A 20,764-nucleotide genomic window follows, 5' to 3' on the forward strand; every position below is an offset into this window, starting at 1 on the left:
CCTTCTGCTGAAAATAGGCGTGTTCCCTTTCAACACGAGACAGAGCCCTGGCCTGGCCTGAAAGACTACCTCCCCCGTGTTGGAGAAGCTTGTTCCCCAACTTTCAGGATCACCCAGCGGGATCAAGCCTCTGTGATAGTAATAATAATAATCGTGGTATTTGCTAAGCGCTTTCTGTGTGCCAGGCACCGTAAAAAGAACTGCGGTGAATACAAGCAAATTGGGCTGGACACGGTCCCTGTCCCACATGGGACTCCCAGTCTTAATCCCCATTTTCCAGATGAGGGAACTGAGGCCCAGGGAAGTCAAGTGACTTTCCCAAGGTAACATGGCAGACAAGTGGCAGAGCTGGGATTAGAACCCAGGTCCTTCTGACTCCCAGGCCCTGGCTCTGTCCACGAAGCTAGCTCTGTAGAGGCTTCCCTAGAAGGAAATGTGTCCTCCCATCTTTTGCCTCCTTCCTTTTTTTTTTTAATGGCATGTATTAAGCGCTTACTATGTGTCAACTACTGTTCTAAGCGCTGGGCTAGATACGAGTTCATCAGATGGGGCACAGTCCCTATCCCACATGCAGCTCAGGGTCAAGAAGGAGGGAGATCAGGTATTGAATCCCCATTTTACAGAGGAGGAAACAGAGAATTCGTCATTCATTCAATCGTATTTATTGAGTGCTTACTGTGTGCCAAGCACTGTTCTAAGTGCTTGGGTAGCTACAAGACAATCAGGTTGTCCCATGTGGGGTTCACGGTCTTAATCCCCATCTTACAGATGAGGTAACTGAGGCACAGTGAAGTTAAGCAGATTGCCCAAAGTGGCACAGCAGACACTTGGCTGAGATGGGATTAGAACCCAAGTCCCTCTGCCTCCCAGGCCTGTGCTCTATCCACTAGGCCTCATTTTACAGATGAGGGGACCGAGGCCCAGAGACTAATAATTATGGCATTTGTTAAGCACTTACTATATGTCAAGTACGGTTCTGAGCGGCGAGGTAGGTAACAAGTTAATCAGGTTGTCCCACGTGGGGCTCACAGTCTTAATTCCCATTTTACAGGTGAGGTAACTGAGGCACAGTGAAGTTAAGAGGCTTGCCCAAATTATTATTATTATTATGTTATCCTATTCCTTTGTTCTTAGACTAATGATTTTTTTTTAATGCTTAATTGAAGACCTCCAAGCAGCCGTGGAAGAGGTGCTCCCCAGTCTGGGGAAAGACGTTTCCGTTTACTACGTCAGCCGGACTTCCCCGACGGAAGGCGTGGGCACTTTGCTGGACAAGGTGGATGAAGCTTCCGACGAGACGATCCCCGAATCCTGGAGGTCCGATGTCACTTTCAAGACCCCCGCCTTGTACATCTACACCTCGGGGACCACAGGTAATTCTGGGGAGCGCTTAGTACGGAGCCCGGCACATAGTTCAGAGCCTGGCACAGAAACAGTGTGGCTTAGTGGAAAGAGCACAGGCTTGGGAGCCAGAGATAGTGAGTTCCAATCCCGGCCCCGCCACTTTTCAGCCGTGTGACTTTGGGCAAGTCGCTTAATAATAATAATAATAATAATGTTGGTATTTGTTAAGCGCTTACTATGTGCCGAGCACTGTTCTAAGCGCTGGGGTAGACACAGGGGAATCAGGTTGTCCCACGTGGGGCTCACAGTCTTAATCCCCCTTTTACAGATGAGGGAACTGAGGCACGGAGAAGTTAAGTGACTTGCCCACAGTCACACAGCCGACAAGTGGCAGAGCTGGGATTCGAACTCATGAGCCCTGACTCCAAAGCCCATGCTCTTTCCACTGCGCCACGCTGCTTCTCACACTTCTTCACTTCTCCGGGCCTTGGTTACCTCATCTGTAAAATTGGGATTAAGACTGTGAACCCCATATGGAAGGACCTGATTACCTTGTATCTACCCCAGTGCTTAGAACAGTGCTTGGTACATAGTAAGCGCTTAACAAATATCATTATTATTATTATCATAGTAAGCATTTAACAAATACCATAAAAAAGGAGCAAGCAGAGGCAGCTGTTCTTTGGGGACATGAGGATTCCGAAGGGGTCAAAGTCTCTGAGTACATGTTGTTCGGGATGCGAGGGGATAGCGTGGCCTAGTGGCTAGAGCACGGGCCAGGGAGACCTGCCAGAAGGACTTGGATTCTCGTTCCGTCTCCGCCACTCGTCTGCTGCTGTGTGACCTGGGCCAAGTCCACTTCACTTCTCTGGGCCTCAGTTACCTCAGCTGTAAAATGGGGATTAAGAATGGGAGCCCCTTGTGGGCCAGGGACTGTGGTGATGATACTGACGATGATGATGGTATTTGTTAAGCTCTTACTATGTGCCGAGCATTCATTCGTTTTCGATCAGATTTATTGAGCGCTTACTGTGTGCAGAGTTCTGTACTAAGCGCTGGGGTAGATACAGGGTAATTAGGTTGTCCCACGTGGGGCTCATAGTCTTAATCCCCATTTTCCGGATGAGGTAACTGAGGCACGGAGAAGTGAAGTGACTTGCTCAAGGTCACACCGCAGACAAGTGGCAAAGCCAGGATTAGAACCCACCACCTCTGACTCCCAAGCCCGGGCTCTTTCCATTAAGCCATGGACAATACAACAATAAACAGACATGTTCCCTGCCCACAACGGTTGTTCTAATACCCTCTCCCAAGCGCTTAGTACAGTGCTGTGCCCACAGTAAGGGCTCAATGAATGTGATTGAACAAAATCCGCCAATCAATCTTCCCCCCTTCAAAACCCTACTGAAGGCTCACCTCCTCCAAGAGGCCCTCCCATACTAAGCCTCCTTTTCCTCAGCTTCCCTTCCCTTCCGCGTCACCTCGACTCGCTCCCTTTGCTCTTCCTCCGTCTCCCCGCCCCACAGCACTTAGGCGTTTATGTATTTATCTCTAATTCTATTTATTTATATTGATGCCTGTTTACTTGTTTCGATATCTGTCTCCCCCGCTCTAGTCTGTAAACCCGGTGTGGGCGGGGATTGTCTCTCTTCATTGCTGAAATGTACTTTCCAAGCACTTACTACAGTGCGCTGCAAACCGTAAGCTCTCAATAAACACGATAAATAGGAAATGAATACGAACACCGCACCAGTCCAGCCGATCGTAGGGCGCACGGAGCGGGCCGGGGCCAGGGTTGGCGTGAGTTAGGCCTCAGGCCTTCCGGTTGTGTTCCCCGTGTCAACCCCTCAGGTCTTCCCAAGGCGGCCATGATCAACCATCAGCGCCTCTGGATGGCGACTGGCCTGTTCGAAATGAGCGGCGTGACCAGCGAGGACGTGGTCTACACCCCCCTGCCCTTGTACCACAGCTCCGCCCTCATGATCGGACTCCACGGCTGCCTGGTCAAAGGTCATCTCCTCCCCGGGCCGGCTGGGAGAGGGGCATCCTTCCGCGGGGCACGGGGGGCACGGGGGGCACGCGGAGCCGGGGAGAGGAGGCCGGGGTTGGGGCTCCGAGCCTGCCAAAGAACCGTTGGAGGGAACTGTGGCGGAAGAACAACGTGGCCTAGTGGCCAGAGCACGGGCCCGGGAGGCAGAAGGTCGTCGTTTCTAATCCCGGCTCCGCCGCTTGTCTGCTGGGCGGCCTTGGGCAAGTCACTTCACTTCTCTGGGCCTCAGTGACTTCATCTGGAAAGTGGGGGTTGAGACTGTGAGAGCCACATGGGACAGGGACCGTGTCCAACCTGTTTAGGCTGTGAGCCCGTCGTTGGGCAGGGATGGTATCTTTCTGTTGCCGAATTGTCCATTCGAAGTGCTTAGTACAGTGCTCTGCCCCTAGTAAGCGCTCAATAAATACTACTGAATGAATGAATCCACTAGAACTTAGAAGAGTGCCTTAACTAATAAGTAAGTATTTAATTAATGCCACTATTATTATTATTTCCTTATATCCACCCCAGAGCTTAATACAGTACCCGGCACATACTAAGCACTTAACAAATACCACAGTTATTATTATTATTAGGGAAAATCCCTTCCCTTCTCCTGTAACTGTCACTTCATCAGCATGGCCTAGTAGAGAGAACCCGGGCCTGGGAGTCAGAAGGATCTGGGTTCTAATTCCGGCTCCACCGCTTGTCTGCTGGGGGACCTTGGGCAAGTTACTTCACATCTCTGAGCCTCAGTGACCTCATCTGTAAAATGAGGATTGAGAGCATGAGCCCAATGTGGGACTTTGACTCGGTCCAACCTGATTACTCCGTTTCTATCCCAGTGCTTAGAACAGTACCTGGCATTTAGTAAACACTTAACAAATACCATTTAAAAAAAGAGCTTGGAACAGTGCCTCAAACCCAGTAAGCACTCAGTAAATAGCCCAAGTTGATGGATCGAGAAATGACAGCTACCATCCCTGTCACGAGAACGAGGTCCTGGACCCTTCCCAGGAACCTCATTTCTGGACCCCCCGACAATTCCCTGCTGAGCTCAGAAGACCCCATGGATGAAGACATCAATCAATCAATCAGTGGTATTTATTAAGCACTTACTATGTGCAGAGCACTGTACTAAGTGCTTGGAACCGTAACAATACAACAGAATTAGCAGGCACATTTCTTGCCCATAAGGAGCTGATGTCTGTTGCTTTTCAAACAATCAACCAGGGCTATTTAGTGAGTGCCTACTGAGTGTGAAGCACTGGTCTAAGCTCTTTTTTTAATGGTATTTTTTAAGCCCTTACTATGTGCCAGGCACTATACTAAACGCTGGGGTCGATAAAAGCTAATTCGTTCATTCCTGCAATCGTATTTAGTGAACGCTTACTGTATGCAGAGCACTGTAGAAAGCACTTGGGAGGGTACGATAGAAAAATAAGCTGATACATCCCCTGCCCAAAATGAGTTGACAGTTTAAAGAGGGAGTAGTCGGGCCTTTATATAAATAAATGAATAAATGACAGATATGGATAAAAGTGCTGTGGGTCTGAGGGTGGATGGGATGAACCAAGGGAGCGAGTCAGGGCAACACAGGAGGGAGAGGGAGAAGAGGAAAGGAGGGCTGAGTCAGGGAAGGCCTCTCGGAGGAGATGGGTCTTCAGTAAGTCTTTGAAGGGGGAAAGAGTCACCGTCTATCGGATATGAGTATGGAGGGCGTTCCAGGCCAGAGACAGGACGGGGGCGAGAGGTCAGCGGTGAGGAAGATGAGATGGAGGTTCAGTGAGAAGGTTAGCATTAGAGGAGCGAAGCGTGCGGGCTGGGTTGTAGTGGGAGAGTAGTGAGGTGAGGTAGGAGGGGGCAAGGTGAATGAGTGCTTTAAAGCCAAAGCTGAGGAGTTTCTGTTTGATGTGGAGGTGGATGGGCCACCATTTGAGTTTCTTGAGGCGTGGGAAGACATAGACCTCAGTGTTTTTGTAGAAAAATAATCCGGGCAGCAGAGTAAAGTATGGACTGAAGTGGGGAGAGACAGGAGGCAGGGAGGTCTGCGAGGAGAGTGATATAGTAATAAAGGTGGGTTAGGATAAGTGGTTGGATTCGTGTGGCAACAGTTTGGATTTAGTGATGGATTGAATATGTGGGTTGAATGAAAGAGAGGAGTCAGGGATGACGGCAAGACTTGTCAGACAGGCGGTGCCGTCCACAGTGATGGAAAAGTCAGGGGGAGGAAAGGGTTTGTGTGGGAAGATGAGAAGTTCAGTTTTAGCCATATTAAATTAGAGGTGATGCGAGGACATCCAAGTAGAGATGTCTTGAAGGCAGGAGGAAATGTGAGACCGCAGAGAGGGAGATGGAGATTCGGGTATCATCCGCATAGAGGTGGTAGTTGAAGCCACGGGAGCGAATGAGTTCTCCGAGGGAGTGGGTGTAGATGAAGAATAGAAAGGGACCCAGAACTGAACCTTGAGGGAATCCCCCACAGTTAGGGGGTGGGAGGCAGAGGAGGAGCCCGTGAATGAGACTGAGAATGAGCGGCCAAAGAGATAAGAGGAGAACCTGGAGAGGATAGTGTCAGTGAAGCTGAGGTTGGAAAACATAACCAGAAGAGAGGGGATGACGGTCCATGGTGTCAGATGTAGCTGAGAGGGTGAGGAGGATTAGGGCGGAGTAGGGGCCGTTGGATTTGGCAAGAAGGAGATCATGGGTGACCTTTGAGAGGGCGGTTTCTGTGGCGTGAAGGGGACGGAAGCCAGACTGGAGGGGGTCAAAGGAGAAAATTGGAGGGAAGGAAGTGGAGACAGGGGGTACAGATATTCGCTCAAGGAATTCAGAGAGGAATAGTAAGGAGGGAGATGGGGCGATAACTGGAGGGAGGCGTAGGGTCAAGGAAGGTTTTTTTTGAGGATAGGAAGCCACGGGCATGTTTGAAAGCCGTGGGGAAGAAGCCGTCGGAGAGCAAACCTTGAAGATGATGGTTAGGAAGGGAAGAAAGGAGGGGGCAACTGTTTGATAAGGTGCAAAGGGATGGGGTCGGTTGCACAGGTGGAAAGGGGTGGATTTTGAGAAAAGGCAGGAGATCTCCTCTAGAGAGACTGCTGGGAAAAATGGGAGAGCCGAAGAAGGGGTAGGATGAGGGAGGGACTGTGGCGGGTGGAGGAAAGGGGGATATTTTAGGGAGATCACGCCTAATAGGACCCGGTTTCTATTCCCAGATCTGCCCTTTGTCTGTTGTGTGATCTTGGGTGGGTCCCTTCATTTCTCTGGGCCTCAGTTGTCTCATCTGTAAAATGGCAATTAAGACTGTGAGCTCCATGTGGGACAGGGACCAGGTCCAACCTGACTAGCTCAACTCTACCTCAGGGCTTAGTAGAGTGCCTGACACATGCTAAGTGCTTAGCAAATAACATAAAAAAAGAAGTCTGATTCGCTCCCCATCCTGGCAGAGAGGCCAACAGCTGCTCTACCCCATAATAATAAAAATAATAATGGTATTTGATGAGTGCTTACTATATGCCAGGCTCCGTTCTAAGCGCTGGGGTGGATACAGTCATGTTCTCACATGGGGCTCACAGTCTTCATCCCAGTGTTCCAGATGAGTAAACTGAGGCCCAGAGAAGTGAAGCAACTTGCCTGAAGTCACCCAGCAGACAAGCATGGGAGATGGGATCTGACTCCCAGGCCCGGGGTCTATCCATTAGACCACGCTGCTTCTCAGCTGGCACACTAGGAAGAGCGGAGTCTACGACAGGCACCAGGGGCAACGGTGCCTGACCCTGAAGGTCTGGACAACCGCCTCCCTCCTGCTCCATGCCAATGCCCGTGCCTTGGCCGCGTGTGAAAATTAGAAGCAACATGGCGTAGTGGATAAGAACGCTGGGAGTTAGAAGGTCATGGGTTCTAATCCCGGCTCCACCACTGGTCTGCTGTGTGACCCTGGGCAAGTCGCTTCATTCCTTTGGGCCTCAGTGATCTCATCTGGAAAATGGAGATTGAGACGGTGAGCCCCGCACTGGGCAGGGACTGTGTCCAACCCGATTTGCTTGCATCCACCCCAGAGCTTAGCGCAGTGCCTCGCACGTAGTAAGCTCTTAAAAAATACCACAGTTATTATTACTACTTGCAGGTGCCACTCTAGTGCTGAGGTCCAAGTTTTCAGCCAGCAACTTCTGGGACGACTGCCGCAAGTACAACGTGACGGTCATCCAGTACATCGGGGAGATCCTCCGTTACCTGTGCCACCTCCCTGAGGTAGGGCTGGTCCGGCCCAGAGCCCGAGGGGCCGGGCGACGGGACCTGGGGACTTGGGAACCTGGAAGGGATGGGGGTGTGGAGGGAAACGCCCCCCGAGGGGCAGGGAGAAAGGCAGGGCGGGGTGGGGAGTGGGAGAGGAGGAAAGGACAGAGGAACCGCTGAGGAAGCTGAGGTTGGCGTTGAGGTTGGCGAGGGGGAAGATGTCAACCGTCGGGTTTCTGAAGGTCGACCAGTGGACCTGGGGAGGGAAGCTGTCCGGCACCCGGGCAGGTTTGGGGACCAAAGCCAGAGAAGCAGTGTGGTCTAGTGGAAGCAGTGCGGGCTAGTGGATAGAGCACAGGTCTGGGTTCTAATCTCAGCTTCTCAATAATAATAATGATATTTATTAAGTGCTTACTATGTGCCAGGCACTGTACAAAGCACTGGGGAAGATACGAGATAACCAGGTTGGACACAGTCCCTGTCCCACATGGGCCTCACAGTCTTAATCCCCATTTTACAGACGAGGGAACTGAGGCCCAGAGAAGTGAAGCGACTTGCCTAAGGTCATACAGCAGACAAGTGGCAGAGCTGGGATTAGAATCCGTGTCCTTCTGACTCCCAGGCCCGGGCTCTATCCACTAGGCCGCCCTGTTTCTCGAGAAGCCTTCCGGTTGGGGTCTGTGGCATGGGGGCTGTGGACCAAGGTGGTCCAGGGTGAAGGTCGTGAGCTGGGGCACTCCGAAGATGGCATTTCTGCTTCCTGAGGGTCTCCCCTTCTCCTCCCCTCAGAGACCTGATGACCGGAACCACAGCGTGCGGATGGCTCTGGGGAACGGCCTGCGTGGAGACGTATGGAGGGAGTTCATCCGGAGATTTGGAAACATCCGCATCTGGGAGTTCTACGCCTCCACGGAGGGGAATATTGGGTTTCTGAACTACACGGGCAAAGTTGGTGCGGTGGGGAGAATGAACTTCTTACATAAGGTAAGCGTCACCTCAAGGGGAAGACTCGAATAATAATAATAATAATGATAATAATTGTGGCGTTTGTTAAGCACTGACTATGCACCAGGCACTGTTCTAAGCACTGGAGTAGATTCAAGTTAGTGGTTGGACACGGTCCTTGTCCCACATGGGGCTCACACTCTTAATCCCCATTTTACAGATGAGGAAACCAAGGACCTAAAGTGAGGTTAGGACGTTGCCATCGACTTTATGGCATCTAATCAAGTTTCCCCCCGCAGACGGTAAACCTCCTTCTAGACTGTCCGCTCATTATGGGCAAGAAACGTGTCTGCTAATTCTGCTGTAATTCTTCCGAGGGCTTAGTACAGTGTTCTGCACATAGTAAGCGCTCAATTTAATTCCCATGATTGATTGACATTCACTCCTCCCTGGGGGAAGAACTGTTTCCTTGTTTGCTTTGAAACTGCTTCCATCAAGTCCCAGAGCTGTTGTCTAGTTCAGTTAAATCCTGTCCGATGTCCAGTATTTCAACTTAAAGAAGAATGAGCGGCGATCTGGGATGGATTTTTTTCCTTTTTAAGTTATTTTAATATTTCAATTGCTATTAACTTAATTGTATTCTATTTCTGATACGAAGCTTTAGAGGTTTTTCCAATTCAAAGTTGTCATCTTGGCTCATTTTCCCCTGAAAATAAGGACCCAAATTAAAACCTCAACCCTGATTATTATTGTATCTGTTAAGCGCTTTGCTCTATGTCAAGCATTGTCCTAAGCGCTGGGATACGTACAGATCGAGCCTCCAGGCGGCTAGAGGAATTCAGGCAGGAAGGGATAATAGGTCCAAGTCCTTATAATAGTCTTAATTTTAGGAGAAATGGCATGTGCAAAAGGATTCGCTTTCTAGTCACTGTAATTATAATCATCATCATCATAACCGTGGTATTTGTTACGCTCTTACCGTGTGCCAGACACTATACTAAGGACTGGAGTAGATACAAGGTAAGTGGGTCGGACAGTGTCCCGCGTGGGGCTCAGAGTCTTAATCTCCAATTTACAGATGAAGCAACAGAGGCCCAGAGAAGTAAAGTGACTGGGCCAAAATCACAAAGGAGACACGTGGCGGAGCCGGGATCGGAACCCAGGTCTTTCTGACTCCCAGGCCTGCGCTCTAGCCACTAGGCCAGGCTACCTCTCTAAGTGAGAAGTTCCCCCTGAATCAAGTGAGGAATGTTCACCAGAAATTGGGCAGAATGAGGGAGTGAGTTCTGCAAGAAATCCTGTGACACCCATTGACTAATATTATTTTCACTAGAAAATTTTCTCTTACGAACTGATTAAATATGATGTAGAGAAGGATGAGCCTGCCCGAGACGCCAATGGATACTGCATCAAGGTCCCCAAAGGTATCGTTCCTGTTTACTAAGTAATAATAATTATGATTATGGTACTTGTTAAGCACCTACTAAATGCCAAGCACCATTCTAAGGGCTGGGGTAGATACAAGTTCATCAAGTTGGACACAGCCCACATGGGGCTCACATTATCGATCCCCATTTTACAGATGAGGTCACCGAGGCCCGGAGAAGTGAAGCGACTTGCCCCAAGTCGTACGGCAGAGAGGTGGCGGGGTCGGGATTAGAACCCAGGCCCTTCTGACTCCCCAGAGTTTCAGAAGCCACCTGAAAGAGTCGAAAATTCTCCTGAGACCAATGGAAACATGAGCGGTGATAGTTGCGTCCCCAAAAACCAAATGCTGACCCTCAAAAGCCAGGTCGCTTCCAGGGTCCGCCAGGGATGGGCCGAGCAACGGGCTGAAAGTCGTTCCCGGAGTCCTCCGCTTTCATACTGGTCAAGATGGCATCGCTGACCTTCCAAACAAAGGACAGAGGGGCTAGGAGAGTTGGCAAGCTGGACACAAGGAGAAGAGGGGAGATCGGCAAAGATTACCTCCTTGAATTAACGCCTGTGGCGCAGTAAGAGTAGTTATAGTACTTGTTAAGCACTTATAAGGTGCCGAGCACTGTTCTAAACGCTGGGGTAGATAGAAGTGAACCAGGTTGGGCACAGTCCCTGTCCCACAAGGGGCTCACCCTTTTAATCCTCATTTGACACTGACAGCTGTGGTCTGAGGCTACTAGAGGGTGGATGCCAGTTAATCAAGTCAGACCCAGTCCCTGGCCCACCTGCTAATAACGACTGTGGTGCTTGTTAAGCACTTTACCAAATGTCAGGCACTCTTCTAAGCGCCGGGGCAGATATAAGCAAGTTGGGTTTGGACGCAGTCCCTGTCCCCCAAGAGGCTCCCAGTCTTCATCCCCATTTTACAGATGAGGGAACTGAGGCCCAGAGAAGTCCAGGAACTTGCCCCCTGTTCCACAGCAGACAAGTGGCGGAGCTGGGATTAAAACTCAGGGCCTTCTGACTCCCAGGCCCGGGCTCTATCCACTAGGCCACGCTGCTTCCCTGAGATGATAACCCAGGCCTCTGCTCATTTACTCCCCTTCTCCCCATTGCCAAATTCTCTGGGCTTTCCCCCGATTTCCAAGCCCTCTCCCTTAACCCTGTGGCTACCCACGTCCCTCTGACGGTCCCTTCCTTAGTCTAGCAACCTCACGACCCATTCTCCAATATTCATCCCCCGGCCCAGCCCCAGAGCACTTACGGCCAGATCTGTCATTTATTTCTCTCTATTCCCGTCCGTCTCCCCTTCTAGACTGTAAGCTCTCTGTGTGCAGGGAATATGGCTGTTCTATTGTTCTACTGTCCTCTCCCAAGCGCTTAGTACAGTGCTCTGCACAAGGTAAGCGCTCAGTAAATACAACTGACTGACTGACTCTCCCCAGCATTATCTGTAGGCTTGTACAGACTTGGACTAGCAAAGGAGCCATTCTGTCCCTCTTTGCAACCCTTTCCACCCATCCTGCTCTTTCTGGGCACGTACAGAGAAGCAGCATGGCTCAGCGGAAAGAGCCCGGGCTTGGGAGTCAGAGGTCGTGGGTTCTAATTCTGTCTCCACCACATGTCTGCTGTGTGACTTTGGGCAAGTCACTTAACTTCCCTGTGCCTCAGTTCCCTCATCTGAAAATGGGGATTGAGACTGAGCCCCATGTGGGACAACCTGATTATATTCACCGCCGCCCCCCCAGCGCTTACATGGCACATAGTAAGCGCTTAACAAATACCATCGTTATTATATGGGAGCATCCCTCCCGCCCCCACCCCCATCTTGAATCCTAGTCCTACGCTCCAGCCATTAGACCACACTGCTTCTCAACTATCATCCCCTTAGCAGCCTCTGGGTAACCCCCTTTTCCCACATATTTCCCCCCATGTCTCCCCAAAGCGTTCTGCATGATAATCCTAGGGGTTACAGCTCTGAGAAAACCTTAATGACAATAATAATGATAGCAAAAATACCTCCTTCAAGTTTACGTTTCCCAAGCTCTTTCTCACCAGTTATTTTTGTTAATGGTATTCGCTAAGGGCTCCGTATGTGCCAGGCACTGTACTAAGCGCTGGGGTAGATACAAATAAATGGGTTGGACACGGTCCCTGTCCCACATGGGGCTCATGATCTCAATCCCCATTTTACAGATGAGGTAACTGACTTGCCCAAGGTCACATAGCAGGTTAGATTAGAACCCGTGACCTGTTCTCCCTCCTCCTCAGGCTGCGATCCCCACAGGGGACAGGGACCGTGTCCAACTGGTACCTGGTACCTACCCCAGCGCTTAGGACAGGGTTTGACGCAAAGCAAGCGTTTAACAGATACCTCTAGACCGTCAGCTCGTTGCGGCCAGGGAATGAGTCTGTTTATGGCTCTATTGTCCTCTCCCAAGCGCTTAGTACAGTCCTCTGCACAAAATAAGTGCTCAATAAATACAATTCAATGAATGAAAGAGTGAATGAAAGATGCCATCATTTTTAAAAATGTTTTTTTCCCCTCTGCTGCTCCGGGGCACGGAGCAACGGGATTTTTCTCCGGTCCTAGGTGAAGTCGGGCTCTTGATCTGCAGGATCTCGCAGTTGACCCCGTTCATTGGCTACGCTGGGGCGAAGGCCCAGACGGAGAAGAAGATACTACGGAATGTCTTCAAGGAGGGGGACGTTTACTTCAACAGCGGCGACCTCTTACAGTTCAGCCCCGACAACTTCATTTACTTCCACGACAGGGTGGGAGACACCTTCCGGTGGGTCTTCCCCGTGGTTTCCTGCTCATTCGTTCGATCGTGTTTGTTGAGGGCTTACTGTGTGCAGAGCGCTGTACTGAGCGCTTGGGAGAGTACAATAGAACCATACACAGACACACTGCCTGCACACAACGAGCTTACAGTCACGGTGATGGAGGGTGGGGTGTCTCACGGCTGAGTTTTGGTCGCATCTGGACACTTCTGTTGGACTGTACTCTTCCCGGTGGTTAGTACAGTGCTCTGCGCATAGTAAGCGCTCAATAAATACCATTTTTAATGATATTTACTATGTCTCGAGACTGTGAGCCCCACATGGGACAGGAACTGTGTCCATCCTGATTTGCCTGTATCCACCCCGGCGCTTGGCACAGAGCCTGGCACATAGTAAGCTCTTAGCAAATACCATAATTATTATTATTATTATTATTGGGAAGCAGCGTGGCACAGTGGAAAGAGCCTGGGCTTCGGAGTCAGAGATCATGGGTTCGACTCCCGGCTCTGCCACTTGTCAGCTGTGTGACTGTGGGCAAATCACTTAACTTCTCTGTGCCTCAGTTATCTCGTCTGTAAAATGGGGGATTAACTGTGAGCCTCACGTGGGACAACCTGATTACCCTATATCTACCCCAGCGCTTAGAACAGTGCTCTGCACGTAGTAAGCGCTTTAACAAATACCAACGTTATTATTATTATCATGTTCCAGGCACCTTACTATGCAGTGGGGTACCAAATCAGGTTGGACATATTCCATGTAGGGGACTCACAGTCCTAAATCCCTGTTCTACGGACGAGGGAACTGAGACCCAGAGAGGGGAAGTGACTTATCCGAGGTCACACAGCAGACAGTTGGCAGAGCGGGGATTAGGACCAGGGTTCTTTTGACTCTCAGGCCCGGGCTCCAGCCACTACGCCGCACTGCTTCTTGACAGCGTTCACTTGACAGTGTACTCCTTGTGGGCCAGGAATGTGTCCACCAGCTTTGTTGCATTGTACTCTCCCAGGTGCTTAGAACAGTGCTCTGCACACAGTAAGCACTCAAGCAGCGTGGCCAAATGGAGAGAGCACAGGCCTGGGCAGAAGGACCTGGGTTCTAATCCCGGCTCTGCCACTTGCCCGATGCGGGACCTTGTAAAATGGGAATTTAAACTGTGAGTCCCATGTGGAAAATGGACTGTGTCCCACCTGATTACCTTATATCTACCCTAGTGCTTAATACAGAGCCTGGCACATGGTAAGAATTTTAAAAATATCATTAAAAAAAAAAAGAGCATGGGCCTGGGTTCTGATCCTAGCCCTGCCACTTGTCTGCTGGGTGACCTTGAGCAAGTTGATTTACTTCTCTGGGCTGATCTTCCCTGATCTGGAAAATGGGGATTAAAACTGTGAGCCCCACATGGGACGTGGACTGTCCAACCTGGTTTCCTTGTATCTAGCCCAGGGCTTAGTTCAGTGCCTGGCATATAGTAAGCGCTTAATAAATTCATTCAATCTTATTTATTGAACAGTTACTGTGTGCAGAGCACTTGGGAGAGTACAGCGGAACAATAAACAGACACATTCCCTGCCTACGACGAGCTTACCGTTAGACGAAAAAAAGTGGGCAAGGGGGAGATAACCAACTCAGCCAGACCCAACTCTCAGAGCCTCTTACGATGTGCCCGGCACTGTACTAAGCGCTGGGGTAGGTAGGAGCTAATCAGGTTGGACACAGCCCCTGTCCCACACGGGGCTCAAAGTCTTCATCCCCATTTTACAGCTGAGGGAACCGAAGCCCAGGGAATAATAATAATGTTGGTATTTGTTAAGCACTTACTATGTGCAAAGCACTGTTCTAAGCGCTGGGGGATACAAGGTGATCAGGTTGTCCCACGTGGGGCTCACAGTTTTAATCCCCATTTTACAGATGAGGCACAGAGAAGTGAAGTGACTTGCCCAAAGTCACACAGCTGGCAAGTGGCAGAGCAGGGATTAGAACCCATGACCTCTGACTCCCAAGCCCGGGCTCTTTCCACTGAGCCACGCTGCTTCTCATGTGCCACTGAAGTGAAGTGACTTGTCCAAGGTCATGCAGCGGACAAGTGGAGGAGCCAGGATTAGGACCCAAGGAGATTGGGGAGCGCCCAATGCTCAGCAAAAACATACCTCATCACGGACTTTGGGTCGTCAGCTCCTCCACCCCAGTCTAGTCCACACTCCCTCCAGCTGTCGCCAACGAGAGCCCCCTGACGTTACGAGGAACAGTTTGTTTCTTTCTTTCATGCACTTACTCTGGGCCCAGAACTGCCCTAAGAGCTGGGGTAGACGCAAGTTAATCAGGTTGGACACAGTCCCTGTCCCACATGGGGCTCATGATCTTAATTCCCATTTTAGAGATGAGGTAAGCGGAGGCCCAGAGAAGCGAAGTGACTCGGCCAAGGTCACTCAGCAGACATGCACACCGGTGCGACCCCGTCGAGCTCCCTACCCCCCCAACCCCATCTGCTTCCTTCTTTGGGGGTACCTGACCCTCTCTTCCCCTCTCCCAACCTCGTTCCCCCGGGGCAGAGATGGGATGCGGAGGGGGAGACGGTGTAACTCTTCCTCCCGGACATCATTCCCTGCAGGTGGAAAGGAGAGAACGTGGCCACCACGGAGGTAGCGGACATTTTGGGCATGGTGGACTTTATCCAAGAAGCCAACGTGTACGGTGTGACCGTGCCAGGTAAGGGGACCTGGGGAAAGGACAGATGGAGGGACAGAGACGGAGAGACAGAGAGAGGGTCAGAGACGGAGAAGGGAAAGCTGAGGGAGAAAGGGATGAGAGGCCGGGAGAGGTGGGAAAAGCGAGGAGGGAGGAAGGAAAGGAAGAGGAGAGAAGCAGCATGGCCTAGTGAGAGGAGCACGGGCTTGGGATTCAAAGGACTTGAGTTCTAATCCCCGCTCTGCCCATTGCTTGCTGTGTGACCTTGGCTATGTCATTTCACTTCTCTGTACCTCAATTCCCCCAATTGTAAAACGGGGTTAAATATCAGTCATCCTTCCTGTTTAGACTGTGAGCCCCACATGGGCCAGGGACTGTGCCCCACCTAATTCACCCCTACCAACGGCAACGCTTAGATAATAATGCTGGTATTTGTTAAGCGCTTACTGTGTGCAAAGCACTGTGCTAAGCACTGGGGGGGATACCTAGATCAGCCTTTGCCACAGAGTGAGGCCTTAACCAGTAGCCCGTCTCTAAAGCAGGAGCAGGGGTGGGGCTGATTGATGGGAGGGAGGGAGGAAGGGCGGGGGAGCAGCGGGCAGGGAGTCACGGGGAGGTGGGGGCGATGGCTGTCCTAAGCACTGGGGCAGATACGGGGTAATCAGGTTGTCCCACGTGAGGCTCACAGTCTTCATCCCCATTTTCCAGATGAGGGAACCGAGGCCCAAAGAAGTCAAGTGACTTGCCCACAGTCACACAGCTGACAAGTGGCAGAATCAGGAATCGAACTCATGACCTCTGACTCCCGAGCCCCGGAGCCTCGGCTCTTTCCACGGAGCTATGCTGCTTCACCTTATTTAGGGTGGGCGGGGCTTTGGTTCAGTACAGCGCTAAGCCCCCAACGGGTAGCCAGCCCTGCCCTCTACGGTGGTTTGCACAAAGTAGGAGCTGAATACATCGCCCCGCCCCAGTGGGCATTCAGTACAGTGCCCTGCCTACGGTAGAGTCAGCCAGTGCTGGTGACGATGATGTTGAAAGGGGAGGCCTCCCCCGGAGGGGGGTGTGGGGGAAGGGGAGGAAGATGATGTCCTCCGGTAGCCTGAACCCTGTCCGCTGCCGTCTGACCGTTGGCTCCTTCGTTCGGTCATTCGGTTGTATTTATTGAGCGCACACTGTGTGCGGTGCACTCTTCTAGACTCTCGGCAGAACAAATGGGCCGACTCCGCCACCCCTTTCTGGAAGCAGCGTGGCCTAGTGGTAGGCGGCTGGCGCGTAGCGAGCGCTTAACGAACACCGTGATTATTATTATTATCATTAGAGCAGTGGCCCTGGAGGCAGGAGGGTCTGGATTCCGATCCCGACTCCGCCACTTGTCTGCTGCGAGACCTCGGCCAAGTCACTTCAGCTCTCCGGGCCTCAGTTCCCTCATGGGGATGCCGTGAGCCCTCCGCGGGACGGGGACCGTGTCCGACTCGATTAGCTTGGATCTCTCCCAGCACTTAGAGCAGTGCCTGGAACGTAGTAAGCGCATAGCAAATCCCGTTATCATCATCGTTCTCCAGGCCACGAGGGTCGGATTGGGATGGCGTCCATCCGCCTGAAGCAGGACCGGGAGTTTGAGGGGAGGAAACTCTACAACCACGTCACAGACTACCTGCCTGGCTATGCCAGGCCTCACTTCATCAGGATTCAAGTAAGACCGACTGCCCTCCTCTCCTCGGATTTGCCCCACCCCTCGCCCCACTGCTCCCCTCCGCGCGTTTGGGTTTTTTAGTATTCGTTAAGCACTTCCTAGTTGTTGAACGCTCTTTACGCGCTGGGATGGAAGCAGCGTGGCTCAGCGGATAAAGCCCGGGCTGGGAGTCGGAAGGACCTGGGCTCTCATCCCGGCTCCGCCACGGATCTGCTGTGTGACCTTGAGCTCGTCACTTCACTTCTCTGGGCCTCATTTACCTCGTCTGTAAAGTGGGGATTGAGAGCGTGAGATTAACTCGATTAGCACCATACTGAGCCCTGGAATAGATAAAATGCAATCGGATCAAGCACAGTCCCCGTCCCACATGCGGGAGTCTGAGCAATTTAATCCCAGTTTTGCGCATGAGGAAACTAAGGCGCGGAAAAGGGAAGCGATTCACCCAAGGTCACACAGTGGGCAAGGGGCGGGCTGGGGTTTGAACCCAGGTCCCGTGCTCTTCCCGTGCTTCTAGACTAGTGGAAACCGCATAACGAGACTTGACGGTCTCCCTTAGCTACGGTTGGGTTGGGTGGGTCTTGTCACTTTCGTCCCCCTCCTTGACCGGTCCCCTGGCTGTTTTTAACAAGTCCCTAGCACAGAGTTGGAGTGACCTCCTTGGGGCAAGGTGGGGCGTGGCTCTGGGCCCTCGTTCGGTAGCCGTACCGGCCCAAACCCCAGCAGGAAGCTTGTTGCCCCCACGGGAGAGGAATTTGTGCTCAAGGCAGCTAATCAGCTCCCAGATCCTGCCCTCACCGTGGGCAGGGAATGTGTACGCTAATTCCCTTGGACTGTGCCCTCCCAAGTAAGCGCTCCATCAGTACAGTCGATGGGGCAGTGCCCAGCCTCATTTGTGGCTGCCCCCTTTTTGTTTTTTTTATGGTCTTTGGTAAGCGCTTACTATGTGCCAGGCACTGTATTGAGTGCTGGGAGTAGAAACAACCTAATCAGGACGGGCGCGGTCCGTGCCCCACTTGGGGCTCACGGTCTTAACCCCCACTTTAGTCCGGCGACTTGCCCAAGGTCACACGGCAGACGAGCGGAGGAGTCGGGATGAGAACCCAGGTCCTTCTGACTCCCAGGCCCGCGCTCTACCCGCTAGGCCACGCTGCTTCCCTGCGCCCCCCCCATCCCTCTCCCTGAGGGGCTCGAGAGTCGGACCCTCCGTCACTGGCGGGGGGTGGCGGGCGGGGTGTTTTCCAGAACGTCATCGAGGTCACCGGCACCTTCAAGCACTGCAAAGTGATCCTGGTGGAGGAGGGCTTCAACCCCGGCCTGATCTCAGACCCGTTGTACTTCCTGGACAACCAGCAGAAGGCCTACGAGGTCTTGACGGAGGACGTCTACGGGGCCATCTGCAGCAACCGTGTGAAACTCTGAGCTGCCCCCAGCCCACCCACCTCCCCGTCCGGAGAACCAGCCCAACCAAGGCTGTTTCCAAGGAGGCCGGTGCCCCCACTCACCCCCTGTGACCCCAGGAGGAACTCACGTGTATCCGGCTTCCATTCCTATCTGCGATCTTCCCGGCTGGGTTTTTATCTAATTACAAGGGATTTGGCGACACGATATCTGTTGGTGTCTTATGTTCCGTCCGAGTTTTTTTTCTTTAATCCTTCAGTCAATCGACGGTATTCATCGAGCGCTTGTTATGTGCAGAGCACCGTTCTATGGGCTTGGTATTCGTTAAGCGCTTACTATGTGCCAGCCACTGTACGAAGCACCTGGGGTAGATAGGAGCTAATCAGATCGGACACAGTCCCTGTCCCAAATGGGGCTCGTGGTCTCAATCCCTAGTTTACAGAGGAGGGAACTGAGGCCCAGAGAAGTGACTTACCCGAGGTCACACGGCAAAAAAGAGGCTGAGCTGAGAAGCAGGGTGGCTTAGTGGAAAGAGCCTGGGCCTGGGAGTCAGAGGACCTGGGTTCTAATCCCGGCTCCGCCACGTGTCAGCTGTGTGACTTTGGACAAGTCACTTCGCTTCTCTGGGCCTCAGTTCCCTCCTCTGTAAAATGGAGGTGAAGACTGTGAGCCCCACGTGGGACAACTGGATTACCTTGTATCTCCCCCAGTGCTTAAAACAGTGCTTGGCACAGAGTAAGCGCTTAACAAATACCAACATTATTATCATTATTATTATTATTAGAACCCAGTTTCTTCTGACTCCAGGCCCATTTTTTATCCACTAGTCCACGCTGCCACATGGGGCTCACGAGGTTAATCCTCATTTTTACAGATGAGGTAACTGAGGCCCAGAGAAGTGAAGTTTGTTGCCCGAGATCCCACAGAAGACCAGCGGCGGAGAGGGGATTAGAACCCAGGTTTGGAGCAGGGACCAGGCTGTGGGCTCTGACTTGTCGACTCTGTGACCTCCGGCAAGTCACTTCGCTTCTCTGGGCCTCAGTTTCCTCCTCATCGATAAAATGGGGATTGAGACTTTGAGCCCCATAAGGGACAGGGACTGTGTCCAGCCCGATTAGCTTGTATCCCCCCAGCGCTTAGTACAGTACCTGGCACATAGTAAGCGCTAAATGAACGCCACAGTTATTACTATTATTATTCAGGACTCTACGTCCCAGAGAATCTCAACAGGCAGAAGGGTCCTTCTCCTCAGGGAGATGAGGAAAGAGAAGGGCATTGTCGACATCGGTCTGCACCACTAGCCGGAAATCGTGTCCACCAAGCGGCCGACTTGAGTGAGGTGAGTCTGGCACATCCCGAATTGGGCCTTAGTTCGGTTAACACCGTCTGGATGTTCCTTGATAATCATTAATGATAATATTTATTATTATTATTGTAAATATACCAATCTATTTGTGTATTTGTTAAGCATTTACTATGTGCCAGGCTCTGTACTAAGTGCTGGACAAAGTCCCTGTCCCACGTGGAACTCACAGTCTCGATCCCCATTTTACCGAGGTCACTGAGGCCCGGAGAAGTGAAGTGACTTGCCCAGGGTCACACACACAGAGGAAGTGGCGGAGCCAGAATTAGAACCCATGAACTTCTGACTCCCAGGTCTCGGGCTGCGTCTGGGGGTCCAGAATTCACCGGCAGCTGACCGGAACATCCCGGCTTGCTGGTCACTCTGCATCTAGGAGCGTGCTGGAGACCCTCCTCTGCCCGCCTGAGAAGGGTGGCAGAGAAAAGAAACTGCCAAAAGAGCCTGAGGCTTTGGAGCAAAATGACCCCAAACCCGAGGAGCCTTCTTTCCAGCCTGGGACTCTGCAGTCTGCAGAGATGCAGGCCCAGAGGAGCCAGGTCGGGCCTTCCAGAGACAGGAAAGGGTCAGGCAGGGAGGATGTGGAATTTCTGTCCCCCCCGAATCCCACAGCCCCAGAACGAGGGCACATTTCTCCTCCCGGGACGGGGTGAGCGGGAAGTCGGTAGCGGCCCCAAATCTCAGCGGGTTCTGAGGGGCGTTTGGAGACTCGGGGCGGGGGGGGCAAAGGAGTAGTTGGTATGCTTGGGTGGTCCACCCTTAATCAGAGAGGAGTGTTGTTGAATTCATTAATGAATTCATTAATGAATATTCTCCTACTCCAGCCCAGCCGGCACTTTCCGCTCCTCTACCGCCAACTTACTCGCCG

General features: G+C 51.9%; 1 protein-coding gene across 1 annotated transcript in view; it reads left to right on the plus strand.

Moving 5' to 3' along the window:
* SLC27A2 (solute carrier family 27 member 2) overlaps nt 1-18,743 on the plus strand; it is a 42,511-nt gene extending 23,768 nt beyond the window's left edge. Inside the window, exons 2-10 of the mRNA XM_029065774.2 lie at nt 1,167-1,373; nt 3,196-3,354; nt 7,500-7,624; nt 8,399-8,593; nt 9,888-9,978; nt 12,567-12,765; nt 15,369-15,466; nt 17,008-17,138; nt 18,381-18,743. Coding sequence (XP_028921607.1) covers nt 1,167-1,373; nt 3,196-3,354; nt 7,500-7,624; nt 8,399-8,593; nt 9,888-9,978; nt 12,567-12,765; nt 15,369-15,466; nt 17,008-17,138; nt 18,381-18,557 — 1,382 coding nt within the window. The 3' untranslated portion in view covers nt 18,558-18,743. The remainder of the gene's footprint in view (nt 1-1,166; nt 1,374-3,195; nt 3,355-7,499; nt 7,625-8,398; nt 8,594-9,887; nt 9,979-12,566; nt 12,766-15,368; nt 15,467-17,007; nt 17,139-18,380) is intronic.
* The last annotated feature ends 2,021 nt before the right edge of the window (nt 18,744-20,764 follow it).

The sequence above is a fragment of the Ornithorhynchus anatinus genome, chromosome 5 (genome assembly GCF_004115215.2).
Source record: "Ornithorhynchus anatinus isolate Pmale09 chromosome 5, mOrnAna1.pri.v4, whole genome shotgun sequence".
Classification (NCBI taxonomy): Eukaryota; Metazoa; Chordata; class Mammalia; order Monotremata; family Ornithorhynchidae; genus Ornithorhynchus; species Ornithorhynchus anatinus.